The sequence below is a fragment of the Crocodylus porosus genome, unplaced genomic scaffold (genome assembly GCF_001723895.1).
Source record: "Crocodylus porosus isolate Cpor-Errol unplaced genomic scaffold, CroPor_comp1, whole genome shotgun sequence".
Classification (NCBI taxonomy): Eukaryota; Metazoa; Chordata; order Crocodylia; family Crocodylidae; genus Crocodylus; species Crocodylus porosus.
This window is the reverse complement of record NW_017728918.1, coordinates 62,368,750-62,388,933: the sequence shown is the minus strand read 5'-3', so window position 1 is coordinate 62,388,933 and position 20,184 is coordinate 62,368,750. Positions and strand designations below refer to the sequence as shown.

Sequence of the window (20,184 nt, the reverse complement as noted above, 5' to 3'; positions counted from 1 at the left end):
AGATATAAGTGACATTTCTAGCTAGTTAGTGACCAACCTGACAATGGTGTTCCAGCTAACAGCCAGTGGAACATTATATTATTATATGCAACTATTCTAACTACATGGACAAGTCTTTAAAATCATTCAAACTGGTTTTTGCCTTTAGATAAAATATATAGTATAAAAGACTTTGAGTTGGATTTGTGTTTCTGAATTACTAGAGTACTTCTGATAATCCTACCTTTGTGTTTTTCCATATCCCCCCTACCTAAAAGTTAATGAGAAAGCATTTGCTTTAATTTTGAATTACTTGGCTTTTGGCAGTGTTAACTCCATCTTTTAATGTTTAGTACAGTTGTTGCTGTACTTATGTTTTTTTATCCGTCTATTGATTTGATTACCATCATGCATAGCAAATGTCTGTAAAAGCAAAAGGCATCATAAAGATACCAGTTTACAGAAGCTGCTACTCACTCACATTGGGCGTGGAAAGAAGCGCATTCTATATCCATACTGTGCTAACATTTTGGTGTTTTGAAATGTTGCTTAGCTAATTTTCACATTTCATTCTTAGGTTTATTATTTCCGACAAGGTCATGAAGCATACGTTGTAATGGCCAAAAAGAACAAAATATACAGTATTAATCCCAAAAAACAGCCGTGGCATAAAATGGAACTCCGGGTATGGTATTTCTCACTTCTTCCCTCTTGGATGCTCTCACTTAAGTAATATAGAAGAAATTTTATGAAGGTGGTATTTTGCATAACTTGTCCATACTTGTGGTATGAAAAACTACTTGGTGTATGTGTATTTAACTCTGGCTTTGAAAGTTTAACTAAGAAAAAATATATAATATTTAAATCTTCTGCATCAATCAAGTAAATGTTTAAATGTCAGGAATGTGATACCTTAAGAACGGGACAAAAAATCATAACCCTATTCAAAGCCATATATTTCTTTTGCTCTGTTTTGATTTTCTTACCAATCATACTGATTTATTTTCACCCTTGCTAGAAAATGTATCTCAGCTAACAGTTAAGTTTGTAAGGAGGCCACATTTGGAAATCATAACTTCTTATTTCAGGGAATATATTTGAAAATGTCTGATTAATTTAGCAAAAATTGCAGATGAAATCTGTTGTACCACAAAAATGTATCAACTTTTTTCCTTTTCTTCTGATTAAAGTCCTCTGAAAATCAGTCATCTTAAGTAACCATGTTTTATTTCTTCAGGAGCAAGAACTGATGAAGATAGTTGGAATTAAGTATGAAGTGGGTTTGCCTACTCTCTGCTGCCTTAAACTTGCTTTTCTTGATCCAGATACTGGAAAACTGACTGGAGGATCATTCACAATGAAGTAAGGGAAGCATTATTTCCGTTCAAATAGAGAAACTATTTTTAATGTGTGATTTCTTTAAAATCTGCTAAAGAACATATGTATTCTTTTAAGCAACTTATCTCAAATACTAAATGTTTGCGTTCAAATGCATTTTGACATTAAATGGTTTTCCATACTGTCTTGCTGGTTAAACTTCTCTACTATTTTGGTTTTATCTAGGTATCATGATATGCCAGATGTTATAGATTTCCTTGTCTTACGGCAACAGTTTGATGATGCAAAACATAGACGATGGAATATAGGTAGGTGGTAGTTAAATTGTTTAATAATATTATCTGGTTCCATGGTGCCTAATTTTATTAGGAAACATAGTACCATAGATGAATATTTGATATTGTATTGAAATTTTAAAACGTCTGTCTGGTCCCTTTCTGGCAGCTCCTGTGGAGGGCTCCATGCCTTCCCTGCTCTGTCCAGAGGACTGCTTTCTTTTCCAATGCTGTAGCCTCTTCATCAAATTAGATCCTCTAAATTGTCCTCTGCCACCTCTTTCAGAGGAGGCTGTGTTGAGCTGGGTGGTTGCTTGGGGGAAGAAGACGACCTTCTGTGCAGATCAGGCAGAGGTGGGCCTCCCAAATAGCTGGCCAAGTCACAAGGGTGCCTTACTATTAGTACTGCCCACCCCTGTTCTAGAGTAGAACAACTCTTATCACCTTGAGCATGTATCTGGCCTGCAGGCTATATTTTGACTGCCCCTGTTCTAAAGCTTCCAGAGGCCAGAAGGAGGGCAAGGGCAATGAGGGCCACTCCTGTTTGCTAGCTCCATGAATTTTGAACTTGCTGTTTATGCTGCCCAGCACTGAGCACTCTTACATGCTCCGTATAACTATTCAGTAAACATTCTTCCTAATAAATGCCCATTCCTACTTTAAAAGCGTCAGTCTGAATACACTTTAGATTTCTTCATCGAAACAGGTGTCTCCAAAGAATGAGTGTACTATGAAAACTAGGACGAAATGGAATAAAAATTCCTAGAAGAACTGGACTATGACAGTAGCTATTTGTATTGATGGAACTATTTTGTATTCTTGTCTAGGTGATCGCTTCAGATCCATAATTGATGATGCTTGGTGGTTTGGAACAATTGAAAGCCAAGAACCTCTTCAGCCCGATTACCCCGATAGTTTGTTTCAGTGTTATAACGTCTGGTTAGCATATTTTTCTTACTTCAGCTTTTAATACATTTTCTATTAAAAAATGAGATCTTGTATGCCAATCCTGATTAAAAGTGATTTTAGTTATTAGAATGTATTCACATGTACATTTCTTAAAATTATAATATTGTTTTATAAAGTAAACCAATTAGTTGTAGTTGTAACTATATAACTTACCATTTATAAATTATTTATAGGTGTGTTAGGACTATTAAAATTAATTTGATCTGGTTATTTTTTTCTTTAAGCTGGGACAATGGTGACACTGAGAAGATGAGTCCTTGGGATATGGAGCTTATACCGAATAATGGTATGTGCATCTATAGATTTCTTAATTTACTTTAAAGTACAGAAAGAGGGAACATGCCTTTTTGGAAATGGTTTTTGATCAATTTGCTTAAGTTCTGTAAAGAGCTAAGAATAAATAAGTATTGCAAAACAGTCTCAGTAAAAATTCATGATTAAATTTAAATGAGGTATTAAACTACAAATACACTTTTTTAAATAGACTTGAGACTAGATTAACAGGAAATATAATCTTATTCAGTCTAGCAGATCAAAATCTTGAAGCAGTTCTCAGTAGCTCTTGGCCTTTCACTTTTTCCAAAGGTTGCTGAGGATGAACATGTTTTCTCATGGGTTCTCTGGAAACTGAGTGCCTTAAGACTTACTGCTGTCATTACCAACACACTTCCTACTTTTATAGGCACAAATGTTTAGGGTTAATTGGCAATGGTTGGACTTGCTCCATCATTCTTAAGAATTTTGAGAAGTCGGCCTACCAGTGGTATTTCTTCTGTCCATATTTGTGCATACTTTCTTTTTTTAATTTGATAAAAAATGAGATATATATAAAATCAATCTCCAAGTTAGCCTTCCTTAAACTATTTTTTCTTTTCTACCTACACTTAATAGGTATGATGCTTTTATATGTATTATATTAAAATAAAGTACTATTTTTATATTTTCATCTAATCGTTCAGTTTTAAAAATTGAAATACTTTCTGCAGGCCCTTGATACTTCTTAAAATAATTAAAAATATGGCAACACAAAAATTTAAAATTGGCAGAATATCTAATGATCAAAATGAAAAGAACCACCAAATAAGTGTCAGACCTAAATTCACCAAGAACACTTTATTGTATCCCTGATACTCGTCCTTTTTGTACCTTCCCTCCCTGTAACTTTTGTTAGAGAGACTTTTCAGCATACCATGAAAAACAACAGATTCTAGCTATGTTGGGAATTTATTCCAAAACTGAGAAGCCCTTCAAGAGGATGTTTTGGTGGCTGCTCATCTCAAACACTTTCACTTTGTGTAACTGCAGCAATATAGAAGAATGGAGAAGGCAGTTTTAAAAACAGGAGTTTCAGGAGACTTCTATAGGGCAGAACTAACACCTTCAGTTCTTTCTGGAAGTTTGTAACTATGGAACTACCTTTTGTTTCTTTGCAAAAACAAATTCTCCAACAAACTGCTTAGAAATGTATAAAGCTGCACTGTGGGATTTTAAATTAACAGGCAATAATATACAGAAAAGAATATACCCTATTTAATAAATCCAAGAAAACTCTGAATGTTGCATGTATAGAATCTTATTATTGGAGGAGGTCTTAAATTCTTGCTCCCCTCTTGCAGCAAGGGAACAGGCAATGACTCATGGTCCTCTGCCTCTCGCCCCCTCCCATACCACTTGCCTCTCCCATATCACTTGATTGCTGATAGCTGCCACCCTGCTGCCTGTCCCCTCTGCCACTTGTTCTTCCCCTTCCAATTCCTACTACCCCATATGTTCCCTAGTGCCTGTATTGCCTGCTGCTGCTTGCCCTATGTGGTAGCTCTGGCCCTGGCCAGGCAGCAGCGTCGGCAGCAGCCCTGATCCCAGTTTAGGTCAAGGCTAGAGCTGCAGCAGCTCTCCTGCTGTTGTGTGGTCTCTCTTCTGTGCCCCACTCCCCCACGTACCACACACTGTCCCCCCAGCTCTAGGGAAAAAAAGGCAAAGTTTTTTCCCCGAGGTTGAATGTGGGGGATGCACCTTATTTTGGATTTGAATAAATGTGGAAAATAGCATTACAACTGCAATGAATGTTTTGTTTGCTTTAGAATAAACTAAGAATTAATTATTTCAGTTTGTTTATTGGAACACTGTTATCCTATGCATTCAGTATTATTATTTACCTTTGGATTAATAGCTGTATATAATATTTAAAATATAAGAAGTTAAGTGTTTTCAACAGTCTGTTTTGTGCGGTGCATTTATTATTCTGTTTTAGCTGTGTTTCCTGAAGAACTGGGTACTAGCGTTCCTTTAACTGAAGGTGAACGCAGAGCGTTAATCTACAAACCTCTGGATGGAGAATGGGGTTCCAGGACCAGAGATGAAGAATGTGAGAGAATTATTTCGGGGATAAACCAGCTCATGACTCTAGGTAAGCATTTGTTACTTAATTTATAGAAGTGATATATAGTAGGGGATATAATGCTGTGCACTATTTTAGGACACAGTGCACAAAATCATGAAATGTCATTGATCAAATGTAGTAGTCATACACTAGCTTTTTATTACTTGATAAAGAAGAAAATAGTTTGTTTTAAAGCATGATATATGTGCATAGTAAATGCCATTAAGATAGTCTGGCCCATATCTTCAAATCTGAAGTGATCTTTTTTTACTTTTTTTAAAGTTTTTTTTTTAATGTGTAACTTGAGTCTTGGAAGAGACTTAATTTTTAGAAAGTATTAAACACTGGGTTCCTTTTTATAATATCTCCAGTATCTTTTGTAAAGGTTGAGAATACAGGCCTCTACACCAAAAACTAAACTAAAAAAAGTTAAACTGTACTACAAACAAATATAAAAAGGCATGTTTGGTTTTCCTGCAGAATGTTGTGGCAGATACATTTTACATAGGTTTTCTTCCCTGACTAAGCTGCTGTGTGCTGCAATCTCAGGAAAAAAAGATATCTCCAAGAGGGGGAGAGATCTCTCTCAAAGAAATGCTGAGAATATGCGGGCAGAGTAATAACATTGATTAAATTCGTAGTGAACTACTTGATAATCAGTTACAGAAAAAATTGCTGTTGTGTTGGCACCTTCTGAAAATGCGTTGTTATAAGCTGTTGTAATATAATTGTTAATTCTTTTATTACTAATCAAAGACTGAGACATATTATGTATCAGTGCAGAAAAAGTAAGGAAATGCCAAATTTTGATATACCTTTTATACTGCACGTTTCCTTTGGTGACGCATTGCATCTCTATAAGAAGCTTCTTTCTGCTTCCAATAAATAAGAAAATGCACTACACATATATTAATTATAACCTCAAGGACATTAGCAAGCATATGTTTTAGTATGCTGTGTGTTTCTAGTGGAAATACATTTTTAATTAAGGCTTTCCCTACTGTATATCTGTAACAAGTGCTTTAAATGACCCCACTAAACCTGTCTATAATAATGCCCCATTTGATAATACTAAGGACTAGCTGGTTTGGAGTAGAACCACACTTTCGTTGGGATGGTTTACAAGCTGCTGAATTTTCAGGAAGTTGCCAAACTTAGTATGAGTTACTTAGCCAGTTGCTGCAGCTATCACTCCACTCAGCTGGAACACTCCCAGCTGGTTGGAGAAGCAGTGCCTCTAGAAATAAAAGCTACAGAAAATAGCTGGAGCACTTCAGGTGGACTTATGTGGTTGTTTGCCGTGGCCCTTGATACTTTTCAAGCCCTCATGTTTACAGGGAGCTAAAGAAATAACCCTATGAAGAACCCAGGTTCTGCTTTATCCTATTGTCTTAAAAGCTGAGGTTCATTACAACCTAATTTATTGTAACAATCTAAAGAATTGCTTTTCACAAATCATGAGGCCAAAAGAGTTGTAATATTAAGATGTCACTACTTTAGGAAAGCATAGTTTAATTCAGAGATACCAGTTAATATTCTAGAATTACATATTTTGAATTATATAAATTACACATTTGTATTTATAGTCAGAAATAATTTCGTTTTTGAATACGTAAGGCTGAGTGTCATGTTTCATGCACAGCAGGATCACTGATTAATTGCTGTAGCAATTATGCTAATGGCATATGCTACATCATGCACTTTTGTATATGAAATGCTACTAAGCTTTTTAATATATAATATAGGTGTCGATTTTTATATTTGCTCTGTGCTTTGTATAAAGCTTTAAAGAGTATTGTGTATGTGGGGAAAATGTAGAAGTTATAAGGGATTACTAAAGGGCTACTTCTGCATAATATGAATTTTGATTTTTCATTTCTGTTTAGATATTGCTTCTCCATTTGTGGCACCTGTGGACCTCCAAGCTTACCCTATGTATTGCACGGTTGTGGCATATCCCACAGATCTCAGTACAATTAAACAAAGACTGGAAAGCAGATTTTACAGGTTAGAACAACGTTTTGTGTGTTTTTATTAAGTATTGCCAGATCAGTTTGGCCTTTGATAGGCTGTCTGACAAAGAGTTTGAAATAGTGGGGTAGTTTCCAGTGATTTACTCATCTATGCTTGGTCTTGTTCAGATGTTAAATTCAGAATGTATATTATTCATCTCTCTGATCCCAAAATTGGCTTCATGGGGTTGTGGACTAAAATTTCAGAATCAGGGTTTGGGTCTGTATAGGGATTATGTTCTTAAAGGTCACAAACAAGTGATTCATTTTTACTAGTACGAATTTCAGAGAAATTGTTGTTGGTAGAAAAATAGCCAAGGAGCAGGAGTATACATGTATTACTGGCCCCTGGCTGGATACCTATCCAGCTAAAAGGCATGTGAGAGGGCTGCTCCCTGGACCACCCCTGCCATTAAGGAAGCCTAGTACTTGATAGCCTACCCTTTCCCCTGCCTGTGAAGGGGGCAAACTGACATGAGGCAGCCCCTTGGCTTTTAAATCAACTGTGTTCTGCCTAGCTGGGCAGCCCATGCACAGGGACCTACTTAATTTGCAGTCTTGCAGGTTTTGCGGAAACCATGAAATCCAGAATTGTCCACGAAATCTGCTAAATCAACCAAAAAAAATTAAAATGCTGGCACCTCAGTGGGAACCAGCAGTCCTCACTGCTGGGAGGGGAAGGAACTGGCTGAGGGGTGCAGCATGAAGGGCAACAGGCAAGATGGCAGCTGCCCCCTTGGTCTCCTGTCCTCTCCCCCCTCCTCCCCCCCACCACCTTCCCTCCAATCAGCGCCAGAGGTGGGGCTGCCATGAAATACCTGCAAAACCAGCTCTGCCCTCCATGAGCAGGCTGCAAAAAACCCTTTGCCTCTGTGATTTAAATAGGTCCCTACCCATGCAGCATTTAAAGCATGTATGGCTGGGAACTGGGGTGGGAAGAGCTTTCCCAGCCCAGGATTCCAGTGCTGAGGATTTTGAATGTGTTGTGTGCACCACTTAGCTGGCATTCTCAAAGCCTGCGGACCTGGAAACCACAGAAGGGAGAGCTCTTTCCACCACAGTTCGTGGGCCTGGGAGCTTTAAATGCTGCCTGCAGAAGGGGAAACTATCTGCTTGCTCTTCAGGCTCGGGACCCTAGTCTGGGGAACAGGCAGAGGGCTTTCCCCTGGTGCTTCAGTTCTGTCCCAGACTGGTCCAGGAGGCAAGAGGAACAGTGGGGCAAAGTCCCCAGCCCTTTCCGTAAACCAGTTAGTCCCTAGTCTAGGGAAGATGCTGCTTCGCACCCTTCCCAAACCAGAGAGGGGAGCATACAAGCATCCATTCTTGTGAGAGTTTCTCTCACAAGAGAAATTTTCCAGGTTAGCACCTGGAAGATCTTTCTCCTGCAGGGGGCAAGTTTCTCCCTGGAGAAACTGAATGAGTTCTGTAAGCTTGTTATTTCTACTGGGAGAACAGCAGTTCTTCCAGTAGCTTGTACTTGGCTAAAATTTAACTGGAAAACTGAAAAGACTGTTTAGTGTTTTTCAGAAGATAAATTGAAAAAAGATGTAGACTAATATAGCCTTTCCTTTATTGTTACACTTTTCATTTTTTATTAGCAGTTTGATGTTAAAAAAGACATTTAAATTTCTATAAAAAATGCTGAGTTAGGACACCGTTTCATGATATTAATATTTTTTTTTGTACTCTGTTTTAACTTGTTAGCACAATTTTCATAAATGACAACTGTAGCCACTATATTTTCTTTAACATTCCAGAATTTAATTATCTAAGATGAAATAGGGTTGTATTAAAGTATTTTGTGGCAGATTTTGTTTTCCTTGATTTATAGAAGATGACTGCTTTGGGAATTCATTTCCCTTAATGCACACTTTCTGACGTTTCTGAGTGCAAATGTGCTTACAGCATGTTGTCTTTTTGTTTGGGCCAAATCTGAAAATTAGCATGTAATGCTTCTTGCATACTAATCTCTGAATGTGGCACTATTCAAATATGAAAGTTTTTTTTTCTGGGGAAAAAAAGTCAGAAGCTTTCAGGCAACCTAAGTGTTCAGTGTTTATGCATTTTTCTTTCTCTCCGTTCACTTGTTGACTATTTTTAGTGGAAACATTTGAAATGCTATTTTAATTTTGGAATATACTTTACAAAAATTAATATTTTTATTAAAATTCAGATTTTGCTTGGGACATGTTATTAGTCTTTGAAAATGAGAATTTAAATGTAGCATATTTACATTTGTTTTAAAAAGTATCCTGCTGTCCTTCTATTTCTAGTGCTGTGTTCAAACAAGCACATGGAAGTGGCATTTCTAATATGCGTTTCTTAACTGTAGGAAAAAAACCAAAAGGTGTAGGGTATGCTTGGATGAGATTTCTTCTTTTATTGCACTTTGTAAGAGCAAAATAAATGAAAGGTCATGGCTACCTTCAGTTTCCTATACCTTATGGCCCACAGGCTGGATCCAGCCTACAGATGCATCGGACCTAGCCCACTGAGCACAGGGGCTTCAGGAGTGGGTCTCTGCTTGTGCCATGCCACAGCTGGGCAGCGGGGAGAAGCACCGGAAGCCAGGTTCTAGTGCTGGCCCAACTTGGACCCAATGTGGTCATTCTGACCTGCTGCCGGAAAATGTTGACCTGTGTCCTGTCCTGGTTTTTAATGATTTTTGTTTAAAATGTAAGGTGTCATTTTTAACAACTGGACAATTTTTTTGCATTTTAATACTTTTCAGTTTTTTTATGTGTTTTGTACTTTAATTACTCTCCTTTTTTCTTTGAATGTGAGCTTGCTGTTGATCTATAATTTGTGGGGCAGAACTGTACAGTGGAGTAAAAGAAAGATTTCTAGCAGTTGCATTAAGATTCTGTCAGTGAAAAAAACAAAAAAAACTTCTTTATTTTCTCCTTATTAGTAAGCTTTATTGGGAGAAAGGTGTCAAAGGATCAGTTAAAAAAAAAAAAAAAAAAAAATATATTGGCAGCCAGATGAACTGTTTAGGGAGCACGAGAAATTTATTTTTGGGTCACACCTTGATTGACAGCAACAAGGCTCTCAAAACTTTTCATCCCTATTTCTTATCAAGACACAGGTAAGCAGGAAGCCAAAGAAAGCTGCCTGCTGCTGACAAGGTAGGGAGCTATCAAAGAGCGTAAAACATTTACATAAAACCAAAAGAAGTTTTGTTCTTCTTTTTGAGACCTCTTGGAAAGAAAAGTGAGGATTATTTTTAAAGTCATCCTTATGTTACAAATGTAACTGTTCAATGTTATCTGTTCTATTCTCCTCAAAGGCGGGTTTCTTCACTTATGTGGGAAGTCCGGTACATAGAGCATAATACACGAACATTCAATGAACCTGGAAGTCCTATTGTTAAATCTGCCAAATTCATCACAGATCTTCTGCTACACTTCATCAAGTGAGTAGATTACCAGATGTAATGTTTTCAGTCCATCTTCTAACAGTAGATTCAAATATAGTAGATCATTTTACCTGTTGATGAGAGCCTGCCATTTGCTTTAGCAAAGGATAGAAGTACACAACATCTAAAGGGAGAGGTGAACCTCGAGGCATTTTTAAAGAAAAGTAAATTACTTAATAAAATGGGATATAATAAAGAGTATCAGAGTTTGAAAAACAAAATATTCAGTATATTACTTTTCATAGTTCAAAATCTAGAAATTTCATAATGGACAGTTAATGTAATGAATTTTGTGGTTTAGAAGTAATAGTCTTGTTATAGTCTGAAACATTATTTCTGGGAGTTTTAAGGAAAGGAGAATGCATTTCTTGCCACAGTGACTTTGATTTTATAGTTGTCATTTATTGCATGAGCTTTCCATCCAATGATAGATATAAATTTGGGTGGAATGTACATGAAGCATATGGACAGCCACATATGTTTAAATAAAGTTGTTTAGCGTCAGGATTTCATACCATGTTAATGACAAAATAATTATGGGATTTTTCATTTAAAAATTTTTCCAGTTATCATAAGTTGATTGAAAAGTGGTGTCTTTTGTATGCCATAAATTGGGGAGTCTTTAAAAAAGTTTTCATCTTCATTATTAACAAAGTTCTACATTAAATTTTTTGAAAAACTTTTTTATGGGGAACATTTTCTATTCCCTTCCTCCCTGAACTTTTCTATCTTTAGTTTAAAAAAATGTGGAGGGGAACATTTAAAAGGGTATTTTTTTTCCTTTATAAAACTGAAAAACATTGTTTTGGTCAAGACTTATATCTTTCACAAAGATGTTAGCTATCTTTAGGCTTTTGGCATACATTACATTCATAGTGTGATTAATGCATTAATCATACAATAACGTGAAACAACTTTATGGCTGGTTTGTATTGTGCTTAATGTTGATCTTGTGCCCCATAAGCATCCAGGAGTAGCCCATGTGTAGCCCAGCTTCATTTGAACTGTCAGCTTTTGGGGAGCCGGTATGTTCAAAGTGCAGTTGTGCCACTAGGCTGCAATAAACCTACTGGCACCAGAGAGCGGGAGATTTGGGGAACCTCCTCTGATTTCAGGCTCACACTACCCTGGGGCATTAACAAAGCAGGTGTACACAGTGCCTCCCTCCTGTGTCAGAATCATGATGCCTGGAGACCTTTAACAAAGAGTGCATGCAGGAACTGATTCACCTGAAACTGGCAACACAGCTTGCCTTTCAAGCTGCCTGGAGGTGGGGAGCATGGCATTAGGGACCAGATATCTATGTTAGGCTCCCAGCCCTGGCAGTTGTTTGCCATCTGCTGGCAGCCTTAGTTACTGCTTTCCCCATAAAACTACTTGTAAAATGCAGCTTCTCAACCTATCTTTTCTATGGGAAAATCAAAGGGAAAAACTCTGGTTTTCACTTTCAGTTTTGTTCAGGTAAGCCACTTTCTGTTTAAAACAAGTTAAACTTGTGATGCACATGGTGGAAATAATGTTACAGTAAGCATATACACTGTGTTCATTTCTCTATGGATTATAGTCAGTTTGCTTGAGTACAGTTATCTAGATCAGTGATCACCAACCTTTTTAAATTTGGGGCAAAGATGGGAAGATGTGCACTTGGATCCAACTGCTGCCACTGCTTTTCCCCATGGCAACATGGTGCGAGCACCCACCACTACTGCTTTTCCCTACTGTGGCATGGGAAAACAACTGCTGCCAGTGCCCCCAGCTGCTGAATACCTCCAGATGTAGCCTGCAGGCCACAGGTTGCCAAGCCATGATCTAGACATTTGGATAAAACTTTCATTGGAGTCTTTGTCCTCTGTTAATTTTGCCCTTTCTGCTGGTCTTCCATGAAAGATGCTTTTTAAAGATAGCAGATTTCAGTTCTTTTGACTTTTTATGCTGGGTATAAGATTCCCAAATTTCATGTGATCAGCTTAGCGTGCTAAATGCATAATATGCATTTGCTGGAACCAGGGCCCCCACGATAAAAAAGTCTTCATACAAAATGCATCCTTCTAGTATCCTTTGTTAGAGGCTGGGAATAAGTGTCTGTCAGCATTTTATTTAGACCTTTTACTGATAATGCTGAAAGCCATGTAGCTTAGTTGGTAGGGTGACTGACTTGCTTAGGGTTTGAAGGTGAGGGGGGTGGGTTTCTACTCAGTTTTTCATTTTTAGTACCAAAATAATTTTAGTACGGCCGTGAGGCCCAACCAGCCTCTTATTCAATGGATACCAGGAGCCACCTGAGTATAAAGCAGCCGGAGCATGATGCTGATCACATTACCTCTTCCTTGTGCTGAGGGTCGAGAAAAACTGGAGCCCTCACAGTTGTCCATAAATGGGACACCTTTATGGTTATATTATATTGCAGGTCAGTTGTTACCTACATAACATTTTAACAAGAAATCACAAAAGCAAGGAATAGTTTTGTCATCCATTCTCCACATCTGTTACAGTCCTCTTCCATGGATGCGGATAATAGCAGTGAGGAAAAAAGCTCCTCATCTTAAACTTGCGTAGAAGGAAACCTCATAAAATATATTGTCCATCATTAAACTACTGGCAAAAGCAGCATGTGCACAGTAACGGAAACCAACTGAAGTTGATGAAATGAAGTGCAGCCAACACTTGAGCATGACTCTAAAACACATGGTCCATGTTGGACACATTTGGGGTGGGGCTAAAAAAACCAAAAAAGGGTGGGTGTTCCATCTATAGGGAACTGCCACTGGGCCTGGAGGTACTGCAATAACAGGCCAGCAGTAGGTGGGTCAGAGCTAGCTCTGACACCCTCCCTTTTATTCCAAAAATGCTTGATCATAGCCAAAAAGACTAAGTTGCTGGTGGGAGCCTACCACAAAGAATAAGATATATATAGAGTAATGCCTGTTATGCACAGTCCCCTTCAGCACTGACACTTCAGGTCATAGTGAGCCACTACATTGAATACATCTTGATTTCCTCTTCACTCCCACAGCTGAGCTGCAACTTTTTTCCCATTTCCAGGAATTCCTTTTTTTTCATCAGCCTCAAATGTCTGGCAGACATCACCAGGTGTAGCTGCAGAGAGTGCAAACAGACTCCCTTTGTCACCCCCTCTCTCATGTTGTACATGATTAGTGTGGCCCCATCCTTCATGAGGTGATGGTGGACCAAGCTGCCCTGCATCTCAACTGCATCTAAATCTATGGAGTATCCCAGGACTTAGGACAAGAACATCCTGTCCCAGTCATGAGTGGGAGGCTAATTAGCATATAGCTCCTTTGTGGGGCTTTCTAGAGTACGCACACAGACTGAGTCGTGCTGAGCTATGGGGTCACCATGGCTTGAAATGCTTGTTGACTTTCTGGGGTCCAGCCCAATGAACTATATGGTAAATCATGAGCCTTTGGCTTTGGATTAATATCATGCATATGTAAATAGGTATAAAAATGCACCTTAAAAGTATGTTTACGGAGTACCTGTGCTAATACTTGCAGTGGTTCCCAAATAGGTAAAATGCATAAATTCTGATAATCTAAGTCTATGGGGGTGGGGGGGAGGGGAAGAGGTGTGGCCCTCAACAGGTCACCAAAACTCATAAGTGGCCCACCAGCCCAAATAACTGCCCACCCCTGCTTTAGAACTAAAATGTATGTCATTTAGGCCAACATAAAATGTGTGGCACAAACTCAGTTCTAAGAATGGGTATAGGTCTAAGAATGATTTGCCTGTGTTGCTTTTTTAAAATCTATCTGTTTTCTTCTGTCAAAATAGATGCAAATAGCACTGGTCTGACCTAGAAATGTTTTTTTTAAAACTGATATAATTAAACCAGTGCAACAGACTGGGTGGATGCTTATTTTAATAGCAGCCTCTATCATTTTAGCCTGAGTCTATCAAAATATATGTTTAATTAAATCATTGTAACTTCTGTGTGTGTAGACAAGATGTATACATTTATGTATAACATAGACTTACATTAACATGATATTTCTTGTCCTACAGAGACCAGACTTGTTATGCTATAATTCCTTTATATAATACAATGAAGAAGAAAGTATTGTCTGACTCTGATGAGGTAAGCCAACTGAATGCTACATATATGTAAAAGTAATCTCAATGGTCTGGTGCTGTGCTTGCACTCATTTATGGAAGAAATTGAGTTTTAATCTCTTCCCACTTCTATACTGCAAAGACAGCATGTTTAGCCCATTGCAAGAGGGTAAGGGAATGTGTTGCATCAATTAACAATATTCCTTTTAGCCAGTTGAAGAACACTGCTTGTAATTCCCTCTTGTATATAGAGAACTTTAGTGCTACTTAAATTAAGTGGTACATGGATATTGTGCTAACCATTTGCGGAGCAGTGAATTTCACTCTATTTACAAACTCTTTAAGTCCAAGCCTGCTAAAAAATATATATTGATATGTATATATGGTTATCATATTTTAGGAACTTGAGAGTTGGGGAAGAAAAGGTCACAAAAACAGAAAGATTCTTGGGACTATCAGAGCACTGCAAAGAACTGAAAATATGAATGGTAGTTTATTTAGTAACTGTTTTTCAAAAGTGTTTTGTTAATTTTGTTATGCGACTCATATTTTCTTGCTCAAAGGAAGAAGAGAAAGATACAAATGTTCCAGGAACTTCCACTAGGAAAAGAAAGGTAATACTTGGTTGCACTTGCATCCATGATTTACAATGTAACAGCTTTAAAAAAATATCCAAAACAGTTTAGAAATAGAAACCATTTTAGGCTGGTATAATCCTGTCTTTGAAAATTGTGTGTTTTTGCCTGGAAATCAGTTTTTAACAGTAGATATTTTCTTCTTTCATCTGTTATGCAAAAGTATTTTTACCTGTTCCATTGTGTGTGGGATGGGGGTGAGTTAGGATTCACAATTTACAGTGTTTGCATATAATAATTTTATTCTTTGACTTTGTGTATTAAAAAATTGGCTTGTGTATACAAATCAATATGGTCATTTCAGGATCATCAGCCCAAACGGAGGCTGCGCAATAGAGCTCAGTCTTATGATATTCAGGCATGGAAGAGACAATGCCAGGAGTTGCTGAATCTCATTTTTCAGTGCGAAGACTCTGAACCTTTTCGCCAACCAGTGGATCTCCTTGAATATCCAGTGAGTATTTTAATATGGGGAAAAAAGCTGGTCAGTGTTTGTATATTTTGATTGATTTGGGAGAGAGGGGGCTCCTTTGGAGTTTCATATTTTTTTCAACAGTATTCATCAAGATTGTCTAAATACTTTAATTGTCTAATAATAGTTCAGAACCTGTGCTCGTTTGAACTGAGTGATATAAACTGATGCTCGGTAACAGATCAGTACTTGATTTTGTTTGTAATTATATCTAGATTAGATTAAAACCAAAAATTAATTAGTATTTTTATACATCATTGCTCTGATTACAGGCCTGTTTGGTTATTACAGTTAAGGTAGCTGTATACTTTCCATTGACACCCTATTTCTAGTTGTTTATAAGTTGGATGTCCTTGCTTTTAGGAGCTAGAATTTTCCAGATCAGGTGTCTGTTTTAGGATGAAATACTTCTGAAAGTGCTGAGGGGGGAAAAAACATTCAGAAATTTCTAGGAACAAGTTTTGGAAAAAGTTTTAGCGCTTCTATATCATAAAGCAGGAACTAGCCAGGTGGATTCTTTTAGCATTCCATGTGCTTTTTCCTGTCTTTATGAAATGCCATCCAAATTTGTCCAAGTTTATATGTTCTAAAACCACAGCTTGCATACTTTCAGTAGACGTTTTAGAGCCTGGCAGCAATATTCAATGAAGATACCATCTACAATGAACGTGCTCTGCTTAGAGCTGTGAGTATGTTTCATCTCATCATTTCAAAGGACTGGTTTTCAACCCTCTTGGATGTGAGCCAGACCTTTGTAACTTTTATGAATTGACCAGCACCCCATTTCAAAAATTAACTTATTTATTACAGTGCTTACTTGCTAAAAGAAGGGCTGGGAAGGAGCAGCAGCAGCTGGCAGGGAAGAGCCTGTGCTGCAGTATGTTGGAGGGAGATTGAGGTGCAACAGAAGGGAAGAATCTGCATTATCCTGCTCATCTCCTCTCTCTCCCAGCAGCACCCTTTAAAGCCTATTAGCACTCCAGGGTGCTGTGTCACTCTGGTTGAGAATCAGTGTTTCAAGGGTAGTGAGGGGAAGAGCAGGACTTTCTATATATTTGTTCCTCTGCCATTCTTGGAGTTACTGTATCTCGGACACTGGAACAAAGAGCCAGGGAGATGGCCTCTTGTGCTATGACTGCTTCCAGTGCTGGAGTTAAATACAGAGGTGTGAAGGAGAAATCAGGTGGCTTTACGTCAGTGTATTTGGGAAAAGTGGCAAGTCTGGAAGAGACGAGCACTGAGTTGGAGGATGTGGAGGGCGAGGTGCTGAAGGGTCTATAATGGCTAGATTGTATGTTCCTCCAGACCCTAGAATTGGACCTGTTACTCCTGACTGCCATATTTTCCCTGTCAGCACGTAACTATAACATCTGTTAGCATCATGTTTCATTCCATTCCAATAGGGGCTACACAGAGGACAGGTTGCTACTACTCTCATGGCACAATTGATTTCAAATGGTAGAGTTCTTTGTTGTGGATTAAAAGGACCTTACTCTTCTGCTGATCTGTGAGAGCAATGTGGGGAAGACAAAATATTTTTAGTCTGTTGTATGCTGTGCTGGCATCATCTTCTATATGATGCTAAGCTATTACTATATAACTTTATTTTGGAATTTTAGGCCTGTTACTCTCTTTTTTTTTTTTTTTTTTAAGTTGCTGTTTTAAACTTAGCTGTTGAGCTGTTGAAGGTGGGACACTACCTTTTATCTCTTCAGACTGAAATTTTATTAAAAATACAGAATTTCTACTGAAGTAGTTTATTTATCAAATGGGTCTGAGTTTGTATTGGATAACTTTAAAATGCTCAGGTTCTTAGTTTAACTCTGCCAGTTGTAGCCTGTCTCATGACTTGGAAAAAGCAGTATTTCTATAGAATAGTTATGGGAAGCTGTTTCCATGGTCTTCTATCCAAACTTGAGAGAGAATTTTGATAAACCGTTTATAAGTGACAGGTAATCATGTCTTGATTGGTGAGAAGTATTTGGACAAATAAAATTAACTTCAATTACATGCTGATTTGCCAATTCTTTTTAATAGGATTATAGAGACATTATTGACACACCAATGGATTTTGCTACAGTTAGAGAAACTCTGGAGGCTGGCAATTATGAGTCACCAATGGAATTATGTAAAGATGTGAGACTTATTTTCAGCAACTCCAAAGCTTACACGCCAAGCAAAAGATCAAGGGTATGGATTTATAGTTCACGCCATTTAAAAAAAATTCTTTCTTTAATAAAGAATATGTAAACTTTAGACAAAAACAGAGCAGAATTTATTTTTGTTTAAGATTAAAGACCAAAACAACATTGGGCTATTTGGAAATATCAGTAGTTTAAATGCCTTGTATGCTCTTCCCACATGAATTTTGTTTCTAATGACAAAACAAATTCCTTATGAATAAAAGGAGACCTTTTTATTAAGAGTGGGCCACCCCTTGTGAACAGGCCATCACTATGAGTAGCTGATCCCCAGTGGTTATTCCAACCATATGTGACCCATGCAAAGAGCTGCTGTCTCGCCCTCCTGTTGTAGCCTATGTTCACCATCACCACCAGAAACCGTAGTTAGCAAGGATTTGAAACAGCTAATTTGATAGTGATGGTAAGCACAGGTGGTAGCCTGGAGGAGTTGGGGGAGAATGGTGAGAGAGAAGGCCCTTTGCATGGAGCAGGGACAGCTGGAGCCTAGAGTATCAGCCAGGATCAGTCAACCAGTAGTAGAATGTGGGTTGGATTGGGTAGAAGAGGATCAGCCAGACATTCTTAAGACACAGGCCTGATCCAGCCTACAAACTGTTTTGAAGTTCTCTTCTGCAACTTTCTTGGATTTTAAATTGATACTTCTGAGATGTAGTTTAAACAGATAATTTTTTGACAACAGAGTCCAAAAGTGTTGAAGGAGTGATTGGACAGATGGTAACAATAAATATTTTATGCAAAGTATAACTGTTTATGAGAGGATAATACTTGATTCTCAAACTCCTCACTCTTAGAGTTCCATAAATCAGAATATTAAAATGGCTAGATTACAAAGGGATAATATCCTGTGATGTTTACTGGTTTGCACTGAGATTGAGGAGACTCTTAATTGTCCTTGCAAATCCTGTTATTTTTTTCATCTGCCAATTTATTTTTAAACTGTTGGCCCCACGTTATTAGCTTTTTTGTTCATTTCCTTCAGTTCTTGGGATTCTTTTCTGGTTTAAAGAGTCCTATGGAAGTAATTGCTGCACATAAATGTATTACTGTTCCAGGGATAGGCTTTTCTTCTGGTACTAGAACACAAGTGTAAACAACCAGGCTGGTATGCTGTGTGTGGCTACTGATGCAAATGGTGAATGCTCCATCAAGTTTTTACTTTGACTCTTGTCCCAGCATGTAGGCAACAAGGTTCTTAGGAGAGCCTCAGTTAAAAGATCTGAGGTCAGCATGATTGGTCTAGTTCAGTCAATATTGGGCAATCTGTTCAGCATTTGGAATAATTTAGAAATTGTTCTCTGCCCTTGCCAACACCAGGTGTTGGGACTTTTTAGACTTTGGGACTGGGATTCCTTTGTTCTCTTCTCCTCTGCTTCAGGTCTTCTCGGATTGGAGAGGGCACATGGTTGATGTTATCGTGGCTTGAGCATGGGCTCACCAATTACACTACTTAAATGGTTTCCAAAACAAGATATTTATTTTACCAGTCATATTAATTCGTATCTTCTAAAGGCATTTAAATTCATGCTGAAACCAATACCTGTTTACTATTTGAACCTCTAATTAAAATGTAGGTTTCTAGCTTCAGTGATTTCTGAAGCTATCAGCAAAAAATATTCTAGGTTCTTTAGAGAGCTCAATGGACTCTCCACACACACAGTGTATACACAGACTGAAGTAGAAATGGTCTTCAGTCTGGTTCTAGACATTCATTGGTGTTGGTGTCAGTATTCCTCACTTTGGCTTGCTTGTTCTTCTCTCTGAAAATGGGATGACAACTACTACTGTCTACCTCCCGTGAGATCAGACGTAAGCTTTTTTCCCATTTAGATGGCACTTGCTTATGAGTGTTTAAAAAAAAAAAAAAGTGTTAAAGTGATTTAGATACTATCACATTTATTGCTTTTGTATTTTGGTGCCAGACTACCAGATCCCTTAAATGCAGTGGCTCCACTGTTACACTCCAATCACTTGTCATCTTTCAAGGGGGATTTTACCTCCTATTATATTACTTTAGCCAGTCCATTTGTCATTTTGTTTTTTTCTTGGAACTGGTGCATCTGTAATCCAATTAATTGGATAAGAGAGAAACTCATGCACGCCCATTCAGCTGAGGGCAAAGCTTAAAAAAAACTGAGGTTTACAGGTACACGGAGAGTTGTCATCCATTTAAGTAGCTAACCTTTATGTCTTCTTTTGGGATGAGTTGCTACTCCTGGTTGATGCCCATAGATGGGGATATATATATATGCAACTTAATCCAGAAAACTGGATTTTCAGAGTGTTCCCTTGTAGGTTCCCATTTTCACTCTTCCTTTGTTTCTTCAGAGACTGTTGTGGAAAGGCAATCAGGAACTGAGGGAATAGGAGCTGTGCTCATCTTCTAAACTTTTCCTTTTTTCCACTGTATTTGTATTCACAGGATTATGGCCCA

The 20,184-nt window shown here is 37.9% G+C and overlaps 1 protein-coding gene across 1 annotated transcript in view; it reads left to right on the top strand.

The window, feature by feature from the left end:
• PHIP (pleckstrin homology domain interacting protein) overlaps positions 1-20,184 on the top strand; it is a 159,986-nt gene that overhangs the window by 122,775 nt on the left and 17,027 nt on the right. Inside the window, exons 23-34 of the mRNA XM_019537662.1 lie at positions 557-664; positions 1,217-1,341; positions 1,543-1,625; positions 2,420-2,531; positions 2,786-2,847; positions 4,813-4,968; positions 6,828-6,948; positions 10,243-10,368; positions 14,395-14,467; positions 15,006-15,056; positions 15,382-15,531; positions 17,587-17,739. Of these exons, the coding sequence (XP_019393207.1) occupies positions 557-664; positions 1,217-1,341; positions 1,543-1,625; positions 2,420-2,531; positions 2,786-2,847; positions 4,813-4,968; positions 6,828-6,948; positions 10,243-10,368; positions 14,395-14,467; positions 15,006-15,056; positions 15,382-15,531; positions 17,587-17,739 (1,320 nt within the window). The remainder of the gene's footprint in view (positions 1-556; positions 665-1,216; positions 1,342-1,542; positions 1,626-2,419; positions 2,532-2,785; positions 2,848-4,812; positions 4,969-6,827; positions 6,949-10,242; positions 10,369-14,394; positions 14,468-15,005; positions 15,057-15,381; positions 15,532-17,586; positions 17,740-20,184) is intronic.